General features: G+C 36.3%; 1 protein-coding gene across 3 annotated transcripts; it reads left to right on the top strand.

Moving 5' to 3' along the window:
- Window positions 1-2,198: 2,198 nt before the first annotated feature.
- On the top strand, window positions 2,199-18,452 carry LOC131144555 (uncharacterized). 3 transcript variants are annotated; one of them, XM_058093256.1, is made up of 5 exons: window positions 2,199-2,520; window positions 2,606-2,951; window positions 11,041-11,248; window positions 17,700-18,167; window positions 18,247-18,452. In XM_058093256.1, exons 1-5 carry the CDS (start codon window positions 2,353-2,355, stop codon window positions 18,329-18,331), a joined length of 1,275 nt encoding a protein of 424 aa, XP_057949239.1. In that variant the 5' UTR covers window positions 2,199-2,352; the 3' UTR covers window positions 18,332-18,452. The 3 variants fall into 3 exon arrangements, with proteins under 3 accessions (XP_057949239.1, XP_057949240.1, XP_057949238.1); XM_058093257.1 differs by lacking the exon at window positions 11,041-11,248 and having other exon boundaries at window positions 17,714-18,167; XM_058093255.1 differs by having other exon boundaries at window positions 17,700-18,452.
- Window positions 18,453-19,906: the final 1,454 nt, after the last annotated feature.

Raw genomic sequence — 19,906 nt, 5'->3', positions numbered from 1 at the left:
GATTTGGCAGCAGGGGGCAACACCAAAACAGAGAGCAAGCCATCATTTGTGAATCATTTGCTTTTACTTTTGAAGCGCAACTATTGTGGCGCACGACTTCTCACCCGTTAACACATAACCTCTACTGCATCCAATGCAATTCACTTTCTAATTCAGCTTGCTATTTATAAGATATTTCGGTTTTTCGATTTTTCAATTTTTTGATTCGATGTTGGGTTGGAAACCGGAATTGAATCAAGAATCAAAATTTTTTATTATCCAGAACCAAAACCAAAAGACCGAACCAGAACTTATTTCGGTCTGTTTCGGGTCAGTTTCGGTTCTACGGTAAATTTTGTACACCCCTATCATAAACTTAGTTAAAAGGGTTTTTTCTTTATAGAAAATAACTTTAACATTTCTCACACACCCATATATATTGTCCCATGCTTTAAATATTGAAAAAAAAATTATATTTTTGAGTGACTTTCAAGAAAAATTTTAGTTAGGAACCCATCTACTAAAAAGTTTTACGAGTAAATAAAACTAAAAGTTTAATCAAACTCATATTCTCTTTTGTTCCAAGTCCTAGATAACAATTAGTAAATATTATTAGAATACTAAAAAATAAAAATCAATGGAACTTTTAATTTAATGTTGTATTTTTTAACTTGCTTTTTAGTGCTCCATGAAATTTTTTTATAAAAAAAAATTGATGAAAAAATTTTATTTTTTTTAATGGGCTACACTTTTTCCCCACAAATTATCAGATATTTTAAGAAATTTATTTAAAATTCAAAAATAAGTTTAGTGTCAAAACATTATGGCAACGTACTTGTTTAATAATTAAAAAAAATAAAATTTTTAATTTTTAAAAATAAAAAATAGGAATAAATTTTTAATTTTTGACAAGTGAAATTTTTGTGGACCCATTTGGGCCTTGAATTTTTGTTTAATTGATTTGACAAGAGTCGAGCACCGGCCCATCTTGGCAAGCCTATAGGCCATAGCCTCTCTAGAGACGGTCCATTGTAAATAAATGTACCATCCAACAATTCCAATTTGTTTTTAGAGAGCCCACACACACTAACTTAGAACCACACAACAAAATGTTTTTCTTTTTTCAATCATATATTTCTTTTCCTTATTCTCATGATTTACTTTTCTCTTTTTTTTGACAAAAAATTTTAGTTTCTTGATAGTTTAGTTATGAATGAGTCCAACGGAGCAACGTTGTGGCCAGCTTGAGTTCGGTTCGTTTATTTGAAAGAGAGCTTGAGCTCAAAAACTCGAGTTTAAAGTTTTTTTGTTAAAATTTGACTCATTTGGCATGTATATAACTATAATTGTTAAAAAAAAATATTTGGAAAAAATTGATCTGATTCAAATCAGACCAAAATTTTGATTAATCGATTTGTTTAGTTTGGTTTCAAATTTTTTTTTTTTAATTTTCTAATATCGGTTTGACTTTAGTTTTTATGTTCATTAATTGATGATTGCTCAAACTAAATTGATATATGTATTAATTTACAATATATATTATTCATATTATACATTATTATATATAATGTATATAACATATCTTAAAGTTACAAAATAGCGCACACAAGCAAATTTTAGGTGATTAATTTATATAAATAAAATGTAAACTCACACATTAGATCAAAACCAAGTAAAATATCTTTTTTTTAAAAAAAAAAAATTATAATGGTATGAAAATCAGTTCAAATTGGATAACTAAATCAAATCGTCAATTAATCAAGGGGTTTGGATCAGTTTTGATTTATAAATCACCAAGTCGAAACCTTCAGTTCGGTGTCTCGAAATTCAATTTGAGTAACCAAACCATGGATTACCCTTGTATATAACTCCAGCTTGAATAGAACTTGACTCAACTAGAATTCATTTCACATTAATAACAAATTAAGTTACTAAATTAGTTAAATTAATTGATCATTAATAAAAATAATTAGAGAAAATATATTTTAAAATTAAAATCAAATAGTTTACAAGTTTAATATTGAATTAATTGATAAACTACAAACAAATTAGTAAATGAGTCACTAATATTGAGTCATTATTTAGTTATCGAGGCCGAAATTTAAATTCGAACTCGTTCATTGAACTCGGTACAATATTGAGTCGAGTACTACTTGATACACCTGGTTACCGAGGATCTTCTCGCGTGCCCAAAATGCTTAGAAAAACCAAAAGGGTCCAAGACGACGTCGTAGCTATCCCGAGCTAGCTGTAGCATTTAAAAATCTAACATATCCGCAGCGGCAGTGGCATTCTGGTAGCGGCGGACAACTGGCGGGTGGCACCGTGGCGCGACGAAGCAGAGCAGGCAGGTAGACGTTGGGGGCAGCGAAAATGCTGTTGAGTCCTGGAGGGCCGCAACCTCTCTCGTGCAACTTATCACATGTTGTTACCAGCGCCCCTCACCGCAATATGCCCTTCTTCCTTGCATTTCCACTCAAACCCCATCAAATCGACGCCTCTCCCATCTCAAACGCGTCTTCCTTTGGCTCACTCTTCACGGTTTGCTTCGAAAACTGCCCGCTTTCTGTCTTAATCTCAAGGATTACGAGAGACCCAACTCGATTTTTTTGTTGTTCTTGGGCAGGAACGAGGTTGGTTCTGCGCGCACGCCTTGAGGAAGCAAAGAGGACACACCAGTAGTGTCCTGGAAGTGAACGACTTTGATGATGATGATGAAGACGACAGTGACGAAGAAGCAGAAGCTGAAGATGATGATGAGGGGGAATTTGATCCTTTTGCGGAGATGAAGAAGTGGACAAGGAACAAGCCTCGCGGTTTTGGCGAAGGCAAAGTATACGATACCTCAATTGAAGAAAAGCTGTTCGACGAAATAGCGCAGAGTAGACGGGCTCAGCTTGCCAATATCAATAGGCTTAAGAACAACCCTTCGAAGCCGCATTCCAAGGAAGGCCATAATCAGGTCCAGAAAGGTTGGTATTTGTTCTGGGTGGTGAATTTTTCTAATATGCTACCTTTCAACACTAAACCCTCCTATTTCACCAATAAAGAGTAAGTCCCATTTTTAGAAATTTGTTGGGCATATATCTGCAATTTTCAATTGAATGGAGGCGCCTGTTTTCTAATGCAATGCGCTTCGTTCAATCTGTTACTTGTGAAGAGAAATATTTCATCTTTTGCTACTTGGTTATGAACAACACTAGGAGATCTAATACTTTTACAGAAAAACGTTAGGCTACTGACGAGGGAGATCCTTCGATATTTGTACAATCACGGATTCCATGTTAACAATGTTTCTAGCTCTGCAGTAGGAGCATCGGGGGTCCTATCTATTTAGAGGAGGTTCAAAATCCTCTATAGTATGATATAATGCAGAAGAAGAAAAAAATTATTATAACAGCTAAAAACGTTGAAAATTATTAAGTTATGAGGGAATGCAAAAAATGCCATTAGTGATGCTAAACATAGAGTTTATGATACTTTATATACTAGATTAGATACAAAAGAAGGAGAAAGAGATATTTATAAATTTGCTAGAGCTTGAGAAAGAAAATGCAAAAATTTAAGTAATAAAATGTATAAAGGAAAATAATGATAATCTCTCAACTGAAGAAGAAGACATAGAAGGAAGGTGGGGGAGATACTTTGATAAACTATTTAATGAAAACCAAAATAAAAGTTTGAATTTGGAAGTGACAAATAAGGAAAAGACTAAAATAAGGAGATTTATTCATAACATTAGAATCCTTGAAGTTAAGATGATTTTGAAAAAAAAATGAAAAAAGAGAAATCTCTAGGACCAAATAACATACCAACTGAAGTTTGAAAATGTTTAAAGGATAAGGAAGTATATGGTTAACTAATCTATTCAACACTATGTGAAAACCAAGAAAATGCTAGAGGAATGGAGGAAAAGAACATTAATAACTTTATACAAAAACATAGGCGATATTCAAAATTGTAAGAACTATCACGGAATCAAGATTATGAGTTATATGATGACGCTATGGGAAATTGTAATTGAACAAAGAATAAAACTAAAAGGGTTTTAGAGAATCAATTTGGTTTTATGCTTGGTACATTGACAATAGAAGTTATTTATCTTTTAAGAAAATTAAAGGAAACATTTAGGGAAGAGAAGAGGGATTTGCATATGGTTTTTATTGACCTAGAGAAAACCTATGATGGAGTATCTAGAGGAGTTCTTTGGTGGGTTTTAGAGAAGGGGGTATGCAGTAGATATGTTGAGGTCATTAAGGATATGTATTATAGAGTAATGAATAGTGTTAGGACTATAGGAGGGAAATCTAGAAATTTTCCTATCTTTTTACATCAAGGTTCTACTTTAAATCCATAACCTTTTACTTTAATGATTAATGAGCTCACTAGGAATATCCAAAAAGAGATCTCTTAGTGTATGTAGTTTGTAGATGATATTGTTTTAACTGATGAAAGTAAGAGAAGAGTGAAATCTAAATTAGAACTTTGGAGAACCGCTTTAGAGCCTAAAGGTTTTAGGATAAATAGGAATAAAACATAATATATGAAATGTTAATTCAGTAGCTTAAGGCGGAGTAGTGGAGAGTAGACTAAACTTGATAATCAAGAAATTAATCGCACTTGTAGATTTCGATATCTTATATCTATTATGCAAGCGTAAAGGGAAATTGAAGAGGATGTCACACTTAGAGTTAAAACAGGTTGGGTGAAATTAATAAGTGCATCAGGTGTGTTGTGTGATCGTAGAATACCCTTGAAATTAAAAGGAAAATTTTATGACACAGCTATAGAGCCAATTGTGCTTTATAGTTTAGAATGTTGGGCAACTAAGAAACAACATGTACAAAAAGTAAACAGTAGAAGTTGCCGAAGTGCGAATGTTAAGGTGGATGAGTGATATAAAATTGAAAGATAAATTAAGGAACGAACATATATGCAATAAACTAAGCATAGGACCAGTTGAAGACAAGATAAGGGAGGGACAACTTGCATGGTTTGAGAATTTGAAATGCAAGCCTAGTAGCGCATTTGTGAGCAGTGTTTTAAAATATGAAGGTTTAAGGCAAGATATTTTAACCCTTAAGAGGGAAGGTGTAAGCCTTTTGAGAGTTGTTTTTAGATAAGAATATGTAAATAAATCACAAATATTTAAAAATAAAGAAAAATTTAAGAAAATCATAATATAATGTAAAAAAGAAAATCAAATATAATTTGCAAACTACTTGTCAAGCATTCAAAAATTGTTGACTTACATCCATTACATAAGTCATGACAAGAGATACCTATAACATTACAAAATTAAAATTATTTTCAAGATTAAGACACAACTCTAAATTATTTTGGAAAGACTAACATCCAAGACTTTTAGAAATCAACTCATACGATGACTTTCCTTTTATGTAAACATGGAACTAAAAAAAGGGCTCAAGTGGTACGATTCCTCCGTCATCCCATTCATTTTGGGGTGATCTCAAAATTCTTGGTTTGTGAAGATGCATTGTTAGGTGGTCCATTTGAATATTTGATTGTGCCACTGAGGCTGAACCTAAATCTATGATCGAAAGTTAGCTGCCCATGCACCAATAAGGGATGTGTGGATTTTCAAGAAAAGAGTTGCAGTGGTGGTTCCCCCTGGACTGTCGGATTCCAAGAGTGAATAGGAAGTTAGATATACATTGGATCTTACTTGAATCGCCCCACATACCCTCTTGAGGAGAAGTTTGGTTTCAAAACCCAGTTCAATAGGAAGAGGGACTAGCAGTGCTCCTGTAATGGTACAATGTCATTGTCCGCAAGGGCAGAATGATATTAGTGTTCATGAATTAGCTGTCAGTGTGTATAATTTTCTCTCTTCATGGATATCATAAGGTAACATATGGAGAATATGCTTTTCAACCCATAAAATTACTTGATTCTCTGTGTTTGTGGCTATATTAGTGGAAGTGTTACAGAAGCTGAGAGGGATGGATAATCAATATGCGCAGGAAAGAGAAAAGCATCAAGGGATTCAGGTGAAAGAAAGAAACCGGACATAAGCCAAAGCACAGTTACAAGAAAATTGAAAGTTTACAATTTTGGTGACAATATCAACATAAATTTCTGAGATTTATGCTAGTAATCTCAGTCTCACAGAATTTATTTATTCAATGGTTTGTTCTTTCCTTCTTTTTCTTGAATTTAGATCAATGGCCTCACTATGACAACTAAGCAGGACCCATTTCCTATGATTTTCAATTATAAAGTGCTGCTGCATTTTCCTAGTGGTTTTTTGTAAAAAAAAAAAAAAATCTAAATGTCTGCAAATAGCTTATGTTAGTCTGAAGAGGTGCATCAGGATGTGGCAATTAATGCATTCACGTTGTCCATTGTAGACATCGCATTGTATTCCCCTCCCCACCCCCTCGAGCGCACGAATTCATATTTCTTCAAGGGTTCCAAGTGCAAAGTGTCAAGAGCCTTAATTTGTTAGAATGGCATATTGATAAAAGGAGAGGTTCTAAGGCGTATTTGGAGATCCAAGACATGTAAATAAATGCATATTTGGAACATCTTGCATGACCCAAATCAAGTAAGAGTTGAAAAGACATGGAAAAAAGGATGGATCCAGGGAGCCCACTTGAGAAGAGGTGCCTAAGTTTGGTGTATCAGTGCCCATCGGCATGGAACATATTGATGATGGTGGTGGTGTTAGTGTGTAGAAGGGGCGCCTACCATGTGTCAAGGCCAAAGCACCTTTGTCTTTTGCCCCATCTGCACCTCATCTGAGCATTTGATCAAAATTTCTAGGTTCTCAAACATTCTCATCATTGGAATGTTTGAGACTCCAAGGGAAAATTTTCCTTCCCTTTGGTTAGACAGCCACTTTGGACATAAAGGAACATAAGGGAGAGTACATAGGATTGGAGAAAGGAGAGTGCATCAAAAATTGTATGAGCACCTGGAGAAAATTTTTAAGGAGGACAATGAGGGAAGAGCGAAGCTCTTGAAGCATGCTTCGCTCTTGCATACTCATGAGTAAGTAGATACATCCTTCCAGACCTGGTTCATATGAAGAAATTTGTAGTGTGCTTATGAATGATCAATTTTTGACTAATCATGTGTTAATATCATGCATGAAATTCGTGAAAGTGTGTTTTAGTAGTTTGTTATGTAGAATCTCATTGATGTTGCTAGTATTAATGCATGTTTAACTCTCTTTGAGTATCTACTATTCATTTTTTATCTTGTTAAGTTATTACGAAGTCATTTGAGCATTTTGTGTCTTTTCTTGGTTTCTAGAAAAACATGTTGCAAGGATTATTGCATGAATGCATTTGCGAGCTCATGATATAAGATAGTGTGTGAAAATCCATGTGTGTGTGCACGTGCTTGCTTTGGTAGCCTTCCTGATACAAGGCACAAACTACTAGGGATGAGATTCCTCACAAAAAGTGATAAGTAGGCAACTTGGGGTTTCATCCCCAACCTAGGTCCATGGTCGAAACAATTTCTTGGCTGTTTTTCTTCAATTGATTATGTTAAGTTGTTTCTAGTTATCACTTTCCCTATGCCTTTGTAACTTAATCCTTCCACTTAGGCTTAGGTGTAAACTAATTCTTCATTAATTGTTAAATTTGCTTGTTCATGGGTCGCTGTATGACCTAAAGGTCACAGGTTTGAGGCGTGGAAACAGCCTCTTGCAAAAATGCAAGGTAAGGCTGCGTACTATAGACCCATTGTGGTCTGCCCCTTCCCCGGACCCCGCATACGCGGGAGTTTTGTGCACCGAGCTGCCCTTTTTTTATGGTTTGTTGGGATAGTGATCCTTTCGTACTTGCATAGTTCAATTCAAGTCACTCTTTTGTTCATTTAAATTAATGGATTGAAATATCTCTTGTTTATATTTCTTGTGCATTTAAGATAGCTTAAGGATTTTCTAATTATCCATTTTCCAGAAAGAAGACCAGAGGGGAAATTGGCATGCTTAATGTTCTTCTGCGAGAGCTGTTAACCTTCTCATTTTTCATTAACTTAATTTCCGAACCTTAGTTTCCTTTCTGAATTACTTTTGGAGTTAAAATTTGGTTTTTTGTTTTTTTTTTCAAAAAATAATAAGATGGCAAAACAGTATGGTTTTTTGGATTCTGATTGTCTAAGGATTGGTAGCTTAGGGTGATGGTCCTATGGGGGTTCGATCTTTAAGGTATGCAACAAAGAGGCAATGGTTCATTGGGATTCCTACTAACTAGAAAAGGGGTAGAGAGCCTCCCTTTAGGGCAGGTGGGTTCTTATTATTCAAGATTAATTAAGTTAGATGTGGTTGGCTAGGGCTGCTGACTCAAGGTTTCTATGACTTGGCTTATGTGTTTAAGGAATAATGGCTTTCCTACACCTTAGAAAACATGGGTAAGAATCCGTAATCACTTCCTGCCCAAAATCCACAATTAAGAAAGAGCTACATTTATCTCAAATGTCTCAATTTTTTGTTCTCTAAAGTAAAAAATTCTCTAAATTAAGAACAAAACATTTTCCCTTCCATTTTTCCTGTGCTGGCCTGGCAGGGCAGGGTCTATCTCTTCCTTGTTTGAAAAAAAAAAGGTGATCTGATCATGCTTTCAAACTTTATGCGTAAATTAATTCTATCCAATATGGTTGATATTCTAATTTGTGAATATAAGGCAAATAATAGCTGAACTATTTGTGCAGTGATTCTGGATGATGGATGTTCACAAATGCTACAATCCCAACCCCTACCCCCCCCCCCCCCCGGGGGAAAAAAAAAAAAGAGGAAGAGAAACTTTATTTACATCGATTATTTGCCAGCTGATGATTCTTGAAACGAATTATCCAACACTGAATCTATTTGTTCTCTTTGTAGCCCTAGTGTGTTCTTTACTGAAATTTTTGCACAAAAGTTTTTCTCATGTGTTGATGATATTTTTCACCATTAAATTTTCAAATTCTGAATCATTCATTCAGTGAATAATTTATAAATTCTGATATTATATTCCAATGTTGGTCCATGAGTTGTTTTTTAGGAGTGAAATCTTTTGCAATTCAACAAATGAATTGATCTAGCGATTGGCATAAATCTTTTCCATTTTAGCCAGTTTTTTAGAACTGCACAGAACTGGCCAGTCCAAATAGTCCACACCAGAACAATTCCTATTGTCTGGATGTCATGCTGATTTCTACTAAAGGTGTAACCCAGTCAAAACTGGTGAACCAGTTGACTTGGCAGAACCAGATTCCAAATCATTTTAATTTTCCTTTAAGTTTGCGAATTTTCCTTATATGCTCTCAGGTTGCAAGTTGCGATGTGGGTTTGATAATATCTTTGCTAAAAAGGATAGGAGATTTGAGGAAGAAGTAGAGGTATGACTTGATGTTGCTAGTGGCAAAACATTGGAGTGGCCAGGGATGGGGATGGAGGAGCACTTGAATTTAATGGAGAAGGACCAAGCTGGCAGCTGCTGTAAAATTTGCAATGAAAGTCCCAGATGGTGGGTGAGAGGTGTTGGCAGTGATGTGGGGCAAAGGAGTACTTGAGATAGCATCTTTAGTCTTCCTGCATCTCTCACCTTAATTGTTAGCATCTCTCTCTCTCTCTCTCTCTCTCTCTCTCTCGCATGAGGTTACAATTAAAAGCTAAAAGGCTTGCTATTGTTGCTAATAGCTAGTAGAGAATGGGTTTACAATCAAACATGTGTCAAGACAGACATTGTAAGATTCATAATATAGAAGTGTGTAGCCTAGCCCCCTTGATTAGTGAGAAAACTCTCTTGATAGATTTCCCACCAATGCACAAGCAAAGGCAAGCAATGTTGGATTGGATGAAGCGATGGAGCTACAGCAACGAGAGTGGGAAAAGCCTTTCTGATGAGTTTTCCCCAGGGATTAGATCTATCCTGTAAACAAGTTGTCAAGCAATGAAAGGAAGTGACATTCACGCCCCACCTTTATCTAGGATATTTTCAACTGCATCCAATTTCATTGATTAGTTTTCCCTGGATCTCATGGCCAAAATCAAGAAGAGAAGCACTTTGCGGACGCTATGGATGGATGAGCAATAGCATATCTTCACGGCACCTCCTTTATCATAGTGTGAGCTGGGAGCAGCTCTGAAAAGTGAGGTCTACTTAAAAATTCACTTTCAATGATGTCAGCGTCAAGGGAGCTGCTCATTCACTTGTGATTACAGATGCTGAAATAATTGTATTAAGCATCAATTGCTTAATCAATCTACGAAGCAGTTGTTTAGGGGTAGGGAAATCTGACCTAATGCCCTGGGGACTGAAGCAGTTTGGAACAGAGTGGTTGTGAATTCCAAAAGGTGACCTAAGGGCTTGTGAGCCCGGGGCTTGACGAAGACACTCCCATTTCAAACCTACTTCTTTTAGTAAACTTGGGAGCTCTTTCTTATAACAGGTCAGTTTCTCTTGGCCACTTCCAAGTGAGGCCCTACCCATTCTTCTGCGGCAGCAAACATAATGAAAACTGAAAAACAAAATTGAGCAGAATTTTTTTCCTATCATCCATGTGAGATTTTTTTCTTCCTGCGTCTCTCATCTTAATTGTTACCATCTCTCTCTCTCTCTCTCTCCCTCTCCCTCTCCCTCTCTTGAGTTACAATTAAAAGCTAAAAAGGCTTGCTATTGTTGCTAATAGCTAGTAGAGAATGGGTTTACAATCAAGCATGTGTCAAGAGGAGCAATGAATTGCCAATGGGTATGGTTTTGGAGAGCAGCGAAAGGCTTTGGTGACCTTGTAACTGTGTGTGCATTACTTTCTCTGTTTGTTCCTACTTTTAATTTTCCTTAATTTCAATGAATTTTGATTTTTAAATTAAAAAAAAAAAGTTTATGATGCCATGTCGACATTGCAATTGAACGATCAAACCAGGTGAACTATGAAACTATTGGCCAACCAGTTTGGTTATGGTTATAAGCTGAGCTGTTCAATAATGCATTCAACTCTTTCTAATATAAAACAATTCTTTGCTAGTTTATTTCTAGCAGGGCTTGGTGTGTACTCCATGTGAACTTCAGTTTTACCTGGCTGTATTTTACTGGATTTTTGCAGCACCTGAGCCTTTTCCAAGTGGCATTCGCGTTCGTTTGTTTAACCTTCCTAAGAAAAAAAATGTCCATAGAGATTTGAGATCAGCTTTCAAAGAAGTCCCTGGAATAATTAATATTGCCCCAGCAGTATCTGGAAACCAAAAGACAAGAGACCCCGTTTGCAAGGGCTTTGCATTTGTTGACCTCAAGTCTCTGGAGGATGCAAATAGGTATATCCATTCCTCTATAATTGTAGTACATATTTCTTTTACAGGATAGAGTTGATCATGACTACTATATCTAAGCAAGAAAGAAAATTCAATTCAATTGGTTTGTGTCTCAAAAGGTTTTGACATGTGCATCAGTCACAATGAATTGTTACGAAAAATTTCACTAATTCAAAGGAAGTCTGTAATTTAGACTTAAGTGTTTGAGGATGGTTATAATTATGTTCTGGGATGCTTTAACTTGATGTGACACTGGTAGGATTAAAATAGGCTTCTGGATTTTAAATGAAGGGCAGATGCTAGCCATGGATTCTAGACAAAAAAACTACTGGATTTATGTCTCTTGCCAAAAAACTGTAAATTGAGCTATTGCATCTTCTTCTCCCTATGTTTTGGAAGAAAAATTAAACAGCAACTTCTCAGTTTTGCCAACCACCACCTTGTCCATAACCCCCTTTTGATACAAAAACAGCCACCACTACCACCAAGTCTTATGTCTTAGTAGAAGGTGGGGTCGTTTGTTTTTTTTTTTTAAAAAAAAATTAGTAAAATAGGTGGGGTCGGCTGTTATTTCCTTTCGATATCTTTACCATTTTACTGCCAGTGATGGGATGGCAGATGACTTTGGCTGATTTAGTGTAACGTCCCAAACCCGCCAAGTGGGGTCCGAAGGTTACGTGTTTCATTCACCTGTTTTCGATACCATAAACTACAATCATGCAGCGGAAATAAATAAACAATCTCAATTTAAATACCAGTCTATTTATAAACCCCAAAAAAACAACTGCATCCATCTGTTTATATTACAACTCAGTATTTAAAAACATAAACTATATATAAACTGTTTTTACATTCACCCCAAAATTTACCAAAAATACTACCCTGCCTGGAGCTCTAAGCTTGATTACCTAATCGACTTGAAAATATAATTCGTTAGGGTGAGACACATCTCAGTACGGAAAAATAAACTATAACAATGTGTGGAAGAGAGTTTAAATAAATACAAAATATAATCATTTGTTATTCAACATTAGCAGAGGAAGCACATACAGATTACACATACACATACACATACATAATTATTTATATTGATAGTTCCCAAGAATAGGGAAAATTACCCACCCATACAAGTGGCTTCCTTCTGCTCTGATACCAATACCAAGACACTCACCTTACTCAGTAAGCTCTCGGGTTATGTATATAGGCAAAGTCTTCGAGAATAGGAAAGACTATCTGTCCATACAAGTAGCTTCTCTCTGCTCTGGTACCAGACCAGAAATTACTAGGGCACTCACATTTCTCAGCAAGCTCTCGGACGGAGAGTTTTATTTTGTCATAAATATTTATGTAATTAAGTTCACACATCCAATATAAATCATTTCACTGAGACCCATGTATACATTTTACCACACGCATCCACATAGGATACCACACACTTTAATCACATCCACACGGGAAATACCGTCCACACAAGACTCACATCCACACAGGATTTTGTACAAGTTCTTCCCACCAGACATCACCGTCACACTTTCACAATGACCTATCCATAGTATATCAGTAGAACAACCTCCTCAGGCCTGCCAATGTTCTACCCCAATATATAATGACAATATAATGAACTCCTCAGGCCTGTCAATGTTATATCGTGATTATATCTAGGCAATATAACGAACTCCTCAGGCTTGCCAACGTTATATTGTGATACACATGGATAACCACACAAAATGACTCATTCACACACATCAAAGTATTCACCACATAGTAATCACAAGTGGCCAATAATTGCAACCAATCTATATTCACAAATAAACTGTAACCACAATCAGCCAATTTTTACAAGCAGTCAGTATTCATCACCAATCAGTATTCACAATAGTCAGTATATGCAACCAATTAAATTATGAAAGTTATATTCATGCCACATAATTTTTCCCATATATGATATATAATCAAAAATCATTCTTTTCCAAATGCCTAAACTGTTCAGAAAATCATACCTACGTATATAAATTTGTATAATCGAATATAACTGGTTCAAACTTAGTAAAATCTGCTATAATTAATTTCTCTTACCTGCTTTCTAAAGAAACTGCCTGAACTAAACAAGAAACTCGAAACCCTAGGCTCAAAACCCGCCTACGAACGGAAACCGACGAGCTACAACATGAACCTTACGTCCGGGAGCGATCACGAACCTAGGCTTAGAAATGCTTGCAATGCCCTAAAACCCCCAAAGACCTGAAACCCTAGCTGAGAGAGCAAAGGGGAACATAAATTTTCTAAAAAAAATGAAATGGGATCTATTTATAGTTATGTTGTCCCCGTAGAAAACCGTCGACGATTTTTATACACTTAACAAAACCGTCGACGGTTTTTCTGAGAGATCCTCATACCATCGACAGTTTGGTGCTAAACCAAATCATCTTCTTTCTTTTTTCTTATTTTTCCTTTCCTTTATTTATTTCCCTTTTCTTTTATTCATTTTTATTTTATTTTTCGGGTTCGGGTTACTACAGTCTTCCCTCCTTACAAATTTCGTCGTCAAAATTTGTTAATCCATCATTTTTCACAACTTAAAAGCTAACTAACCACATTCACACAATTCAATTTATTCTAACATGTGAACCATCGACTCACTTAAAATCAAACAAGACTATTGCTTATGCAAACGTAAACATATTACTTGTGCCTCTAGCATTGTCTCCCTCAATTAGGGTAAGCATATAGACACGCGTCGGGCTGCCGCCGCCGCGAGGTACTGGGTTGTTCCTTCTATTCTGATTAGGAGTGGGTGCATTGCTCGATGGAGCACGGCAATCATGAGCTATGTGGCCATATCTGCCACACCTATAGCACACGGTATTTCCACTCCGGCATTCCCCCCAATGCCTTCGATTACATCTGGCACAAAGGGGGCGGGATGAATTCTCCCAGTAGTCTCGATCAGCCCTATCCGACCTCTTACTCCCAGTATCTCGATCTCCCCTTCAGGAATCTTGTCGGACATCGGTATGTGAGCTGGAATGTATGGATCTCTTTTTCTAATTCGCTTCTGCCTCACTTTCCTATATAATTGCCTCAATTGCCATGGCCCTGTCCACCAGTTCAAAGAAACTCTGAGTCAACAATACCACCACCTGAGCGTGTATCTTCTGCCTCAGTCTTCTCTCAAACATCCGGGCTTTCAGTGGCTTGTCCGGGACCTTGTGTGGAGCGAAACGAGATAACTCCACAAACTTGACCGCATACTATTGCACAGTCATGGACCCCTAGGTCAAATGCAAGAACTCTTATGTTTTAGTTGCTCGGGTGGCAGCGGGGAAATACCGGTCAAAGAACACCTTCCTAAAGCGACTCCAAGTGATGACCACAGGTCCTAGTTGCTGCTCCTTTACCAGCTTCATCGCCCTCCACCACTTCTTGGCCTCTCCAACCAGTTTAAAGGTGGCGTGTTGTACCCTCTGCTCCTCAGTACAGTCAGAAGCTCTTTCATCTCCTGAATCCAGTCCTCAGCTACAATCGGGTCTGCACCTCCTACAAAAGCCGGCGAACTCATCCAGGTGAACTGCTGAAAAGTATAGCCCCTATCAGCAAGTGGCTCAGCTTGCTCTCTCCGAGTTTCCTTCTTAGCCTAACGTGCTATGCTACGCAGCACCGCCGAGGCATCAACATCATCCTCACTGGAGGTATTCACGTGTTTATCTCCTCCAATGTCAACGTCCTTCCCCTTAGGATCCATCCTGAAGATAGGATAGAAACAAACTTAGATTCTCCTTATTTATCATAACTGAAATAAGTTTGAAACGAAAAGCTACTATAGCATAGAAGTTCTAATTTATGATTCGTTCATACCGTCTTACCACAAAACCGTAACACCGACACAACAAACATACTCAATCGACCTATCGCTCCGATTTACGTGCCCAAGTTCTAGTCTCTCAACTCAAAAACATAACCATTAATGGATTTACCGTAGTTTTCCAGAAATCGCCATTCCCGGAAAAATACAGACTACCATCAAAGGATCTTCGCTTTCAGGTTTCCAAACCACTATTCCACCTAACCTACCCACTCTTATCCTTATCCTAACTCGAACCAATACTTTGATATTAATTATCCTGAAAGTCTGCAGAATCGTTAGACTCTGATATCATCTGTAACGCCTCGAACCCGCCAAGTGGGGCCTGAAGGTTATGTATTTCATTCACCTGTTTTTGATATTATAAACTACAACCATGCAGCGGAAATATATAATCAATCTCAATTTAAATACCAGTCTATTTATAAACCCCAAAAAAACAACTGCATCCATCTGTTTATATTACAACCCGGTATTTAAAAACATAAACTATACATAAATTGTTCTTACATTCACCCCAAAATTTACCAAAAATACTAAGCTCGATCACCTGATGGACTTGAAAATATAATCATTCGTTAGGGTGAGACACATCTTAGTAAGGAAGAATAAACCATAACAGTGTGTGGCAGAGAATTTAAATAAATACAAAGTATAATCATTTGTTATTCAACATCAGCAGAGGAAGCATATACAGATTACACATACACATACACATATATAATTATTTATAGTGATAGTTTCCGAGAATAGGGAAAAGTACCCGCCCATACAAGTAGCTTTCCTCTGCTCTGATACCAATATCAGGGCACTCACTTTACTCAGTAAACTCTCGGGTTATGTATATAGGCAAAGTCTCCAAGAATATGGAAGACTACCCGCCCATACAAGTAGCTTACCTTTGCTCTGGTACCAGACCGAAAATTACCAGGACACTCGCCTTTCTCAGCAAGCTCTCGGGCGGAGAGTTTACTTTGCCATAAATATTTATGTAATTAAGTTCACACACATGCAATATAAATCATTTCACTGAGACCCATGTATACATTTTACCACACGCATCCACACAAGAGACCACACACTTTAATCACATCCACACAGGAAATACCGTCCACACAGGACTCACATTCACACAAGATTTTGCACAAGTTCTTCCTCACCAGCCATCACCGTCACACTTTCACAATGACCTATCCATAGTATATCAGTAGAATAACCTCCTCAGGCTTGCCAATGTTCTATCCCAATATATAATGACAATATAACGAACTCAGTAGGCCTGCCAAAGTTATATCGTGATTATATCTAGGCAATATAACGAACTCCTCAGGTCTGCCAACGTTATATTGTGATACATACAGATAACCTCACAAAATGACCCATTCACACACATCAAAGTATTCACCACACAGTAATCAAAAGTAGCCAATATTCGCAATCAATCTATATTCACAAATAAACTGTAACCACAATCAGCCAATTTTCACCGGCTGTCAATATTTATCACTAATCAGTATTCACAACGGCCAGTATACGCAACCAGTTAAATTATGAAAGTTATATTCATGCCACACAATTTTTCCCATATATGATATATAATCAAAAATCATTCTTTTCCAAATGCGCAAATTGTTCAGAAAATCATACTTGCGTATATAAATTTGTATAATCGAATTTAACTGGTTCAAACTTAGTAAAACCTGCTATAATTAATTCCTCTTACCTACTTTCTAAAGAAACCGCCTAAACTAAACAAGAAGCTCGAAACCCTAGGCTCCAAACCCACCGACGAATGGAAACTGAAGAGCTACAACACGAACCTTATGTCTGGGAGCGATCACAAACCCCCGAATAGGCTTAAAAATGCTTGCAATGCCCTAAAACCGCCAAAGACCCGAAACCCTAGCTGAGAGAGCAAAGGGGAAGAGAAATTTTCTAAAAGAAATGAACTGGGATCTATTTATAGTTATGCTATCCCCGCAGAAAACCGTTAATGGTTTTCCTACACTTGACAAAACCGGTTTGGTTCTTAAAATGCCTGTTGAAGAGAAAACCATCGGCGGTTTTTCTAAGAGATCCTCATACCATCGACAGTTTGGTGCTAAACCAAACCATTTTCTTCTTTTTTCTTATTTTTCCTTTCCTTTATTTATTTTCCTTTTTTTTTTTTAATTCATTTTTATTTTATTTTTCGGGTTTGGGTTACTACATTTAGGCTTTCATGACTTTGCAATGGGCATATTGAATTAATTTCCCATTCTCCTCACAGCTAATCTGGATCTCTAACACATGTTTTTTTTAAAGAAATTTTTTTTTTAGTAATACTGGGAAAAAAAAAACTAGCAAGAGAATAGCGGGTACAAATATATTTGGGCCAGGCTAAATATAGAACAATGGGTTAAATATTTTATAAAACTATGCAATATGAGGAACAGTGTGTTTGATACAAGTAAAATCATATTCACATTGAATGCTGACATTGTATCTCATTGATTCCCAGTGCATGTTAAGTTGATATATAAACATGTAAGTTCTTTCCTTCTACTTAGCTAGTGCTAATTTTGTGCAAGCCACTGCTATTTGTGATGGCAGATTTGTGCGGATAGTTTCAGGACAAAACATTACTTTTGGTAAAATCCAGAAGCAGATAAAATGCGAATTGATAAATCCACCCTCGCCCGATACTGCTTCTGAATTTTCAGCCCTTGGCACCGACTCTGCTCCTAAAGTAGTACATCCTACTGTGGAAGCAGATAACCCAGATGCTGATTTTGAGTTGGATAATGCTTCCCTAAATTTGTCGGAGGAAGCCACGTCAAATGAGTCCAAGGAGTTGCAGGATAATCCTTTATCAGCATGGGAAGAAATCCAAAGGAATCTAAAGTTTGCCCATGTTTCAGAGGTAAATGACGGTGATGGCTTGAAACCGACTGTGGACTCCGCAACTGCTTCATCATCCTCAAAGCCTCGAGATAAAGCAAAGGCGAATAAGAAAAAGCAAGACACCAAAAGGAAAGCTCAGAAGGGTCCGAAGTTAGGCATCCTTGGATCTGCAAATAGGTACACAGCGGGCTTGTTATCTGCCTTTTGTAGTCTGTTGGAACACATGCTGTCTCTCTTATTATTGATCATGATGCAGGTTAAAGGTCAGGGAGAAGACTTTGCTAACAGGCGTGTTATCCAAATATGCAGCAAATGCTGCTTCCACTTCAAGAGAGAACTAACAGTAGTGATGTAAACTATCGAGATTGCTGTGTATTATTGAATTTGCAAAAGGTTTGTCCAAATGTTTCGAAGTATTTGGATTTCACATCTAAACTTCCCAAATTTTGATTTTGTGAACCATGTTTAGATTTATCTGTTCATCATTTTCATAATCCTAGTATTGGGGGGTGTCTTCAAATGTTCTTCTTCCCCACGCTCCGCAGAAAAACTGAAAGATTTTTGGTGCATGTGTAGTTTTCTAAGTCTCTCTTGATGGCATTTATGGCTGTATACTGTGCCAAAAATTGTGAAGGTGCCAATTGCTCCTATTTTGAAGGAGGAAATCTCTTAATCAGGAGATTCAAATTTCAGCTTTCGGAAATGCTCCTGCAATGGAGGGAAAAAAATATTCAAAATTTTACCAGTGAGGCATGAGGGGAAGAATAAGATTGATCCTCTTTACTAAGCCTTTTCAATACTAATTTTAACAATACCATACCAAAGTACTCTTATATTACGATTAGATGTATAAATTTTAGATATTGAATTTGAATTTATGTGGATTTGAATAAAATGTATTATAAAAATTTTAATAAATTTATTTAAAATTTACATAATTAAATTAAAGATTCAAATTTTATGGTTGCAAGTTTTATTTTAATTTTTAAAAATCCTTTGATTAATAAACTTTTTTGTGAAGGTATATGGATGTGCATGTGTGTTTGTTAGCAGTTATTTTTGTCTGATTTATTGAATTTGAAAATGTAAACATGATAATGTAAACACAGAGCATTTACACAGCCTTTAATGCTCATCCATATGTATGTGCTTTGTTGCAATCAGAATTTTTTTATTATTTAATAAATCATAATTTACAAAATAAATATTTTTTTAAGTGAAGAGAATATTTATAATCAAATAAGTAATCCATCACAAAGAGAGGGAAAATAGCATTTAATTGTTATAAAATATGCAGAAAATAAAATAGAGATGGGACTGAAATTTTATGTGGTTCGGCTATGCCTACTCCACAGGTGGATAGGATAAAAAATTTCACTATTTCGGGAGGAATTATAAGATGATTTGGAACCGGCCTTATACTAAATATCTTTGGCCTTCTACAAGATATCTCTCTTCTTTTTATCTCTATTATTCTTTCTATATATCTACTTACTTTAAGCATGCAAATGTGTATACAAGCATACAATGTGCGTGTTCCAAATAAGAGGGGGAAGGTGTCCTTTTATAGGACAATAAGGATAGCAAAACATTTATTGGATTGGAAAAACGAAAAGGTGACATTCATATTTTTCATAACATTCCCCATTGAATGTCACCCATATATTAACTTCTTCTGCTAAAATCTTTAAAATGTTTCATTACGATAAGATGAATCAATTTCTTGAATGTTATAGTAGGCAAAGTTTTGGTGAACAAATCTGTTAGATTATTATTTGATCGGATCTACTAAACATCTATATAACCATTCTTCTAGAGTTCATGTATATATAAGAACTTGAAGAATTTTGGAGAGATATGTTTTGATGTAATTAGTGTATTCCCAAGAGGGGTAAATTGGACATTTCAAAAGTTCT

Source organism: Malania oleifera, chromosome 12, assembly GCF_029873635.1.
Source record: "Malania oleifera isolate guangnan ecotype guangnan chromosome 12, ASM2987363v1, whole genome shotgun sequence".
NCBI lineage: Eukaryota > Viridiplantae > Streptophyta > Magnoliopsida > Santalales > Ximeniaceae > Malania > Malania oleifera.
The sequence above is the reverse complement of the archived record's forward strand: the minus strand, read 5'-3'. Positions and strand labels throughout refer to the sequence as shown.

Coding starts and splice junctions, on each gene's coding strand:
- LOC131144555 (XM_058093255.1), top strand. CDS start 2,353: ATGCTGTTGAGTCCTGGAGGGCCGCAACCTCTCTCGTGCAACTTATCA. Junction 2,521..2,605: donor CCTTTGGCTCACTCTTCACG/GTTTGCTTCGAA, acceptor GTTCTTGGGCAG/GAACGAGGTTGGTTCTGCGC. Junction 11,249..17,699: donor TCTCTGGAGGATGCAAATAG/GTATATCCATTC, acceptor TTGTGATGGCAG/ATTTGTGCGGATAGTTTCAG.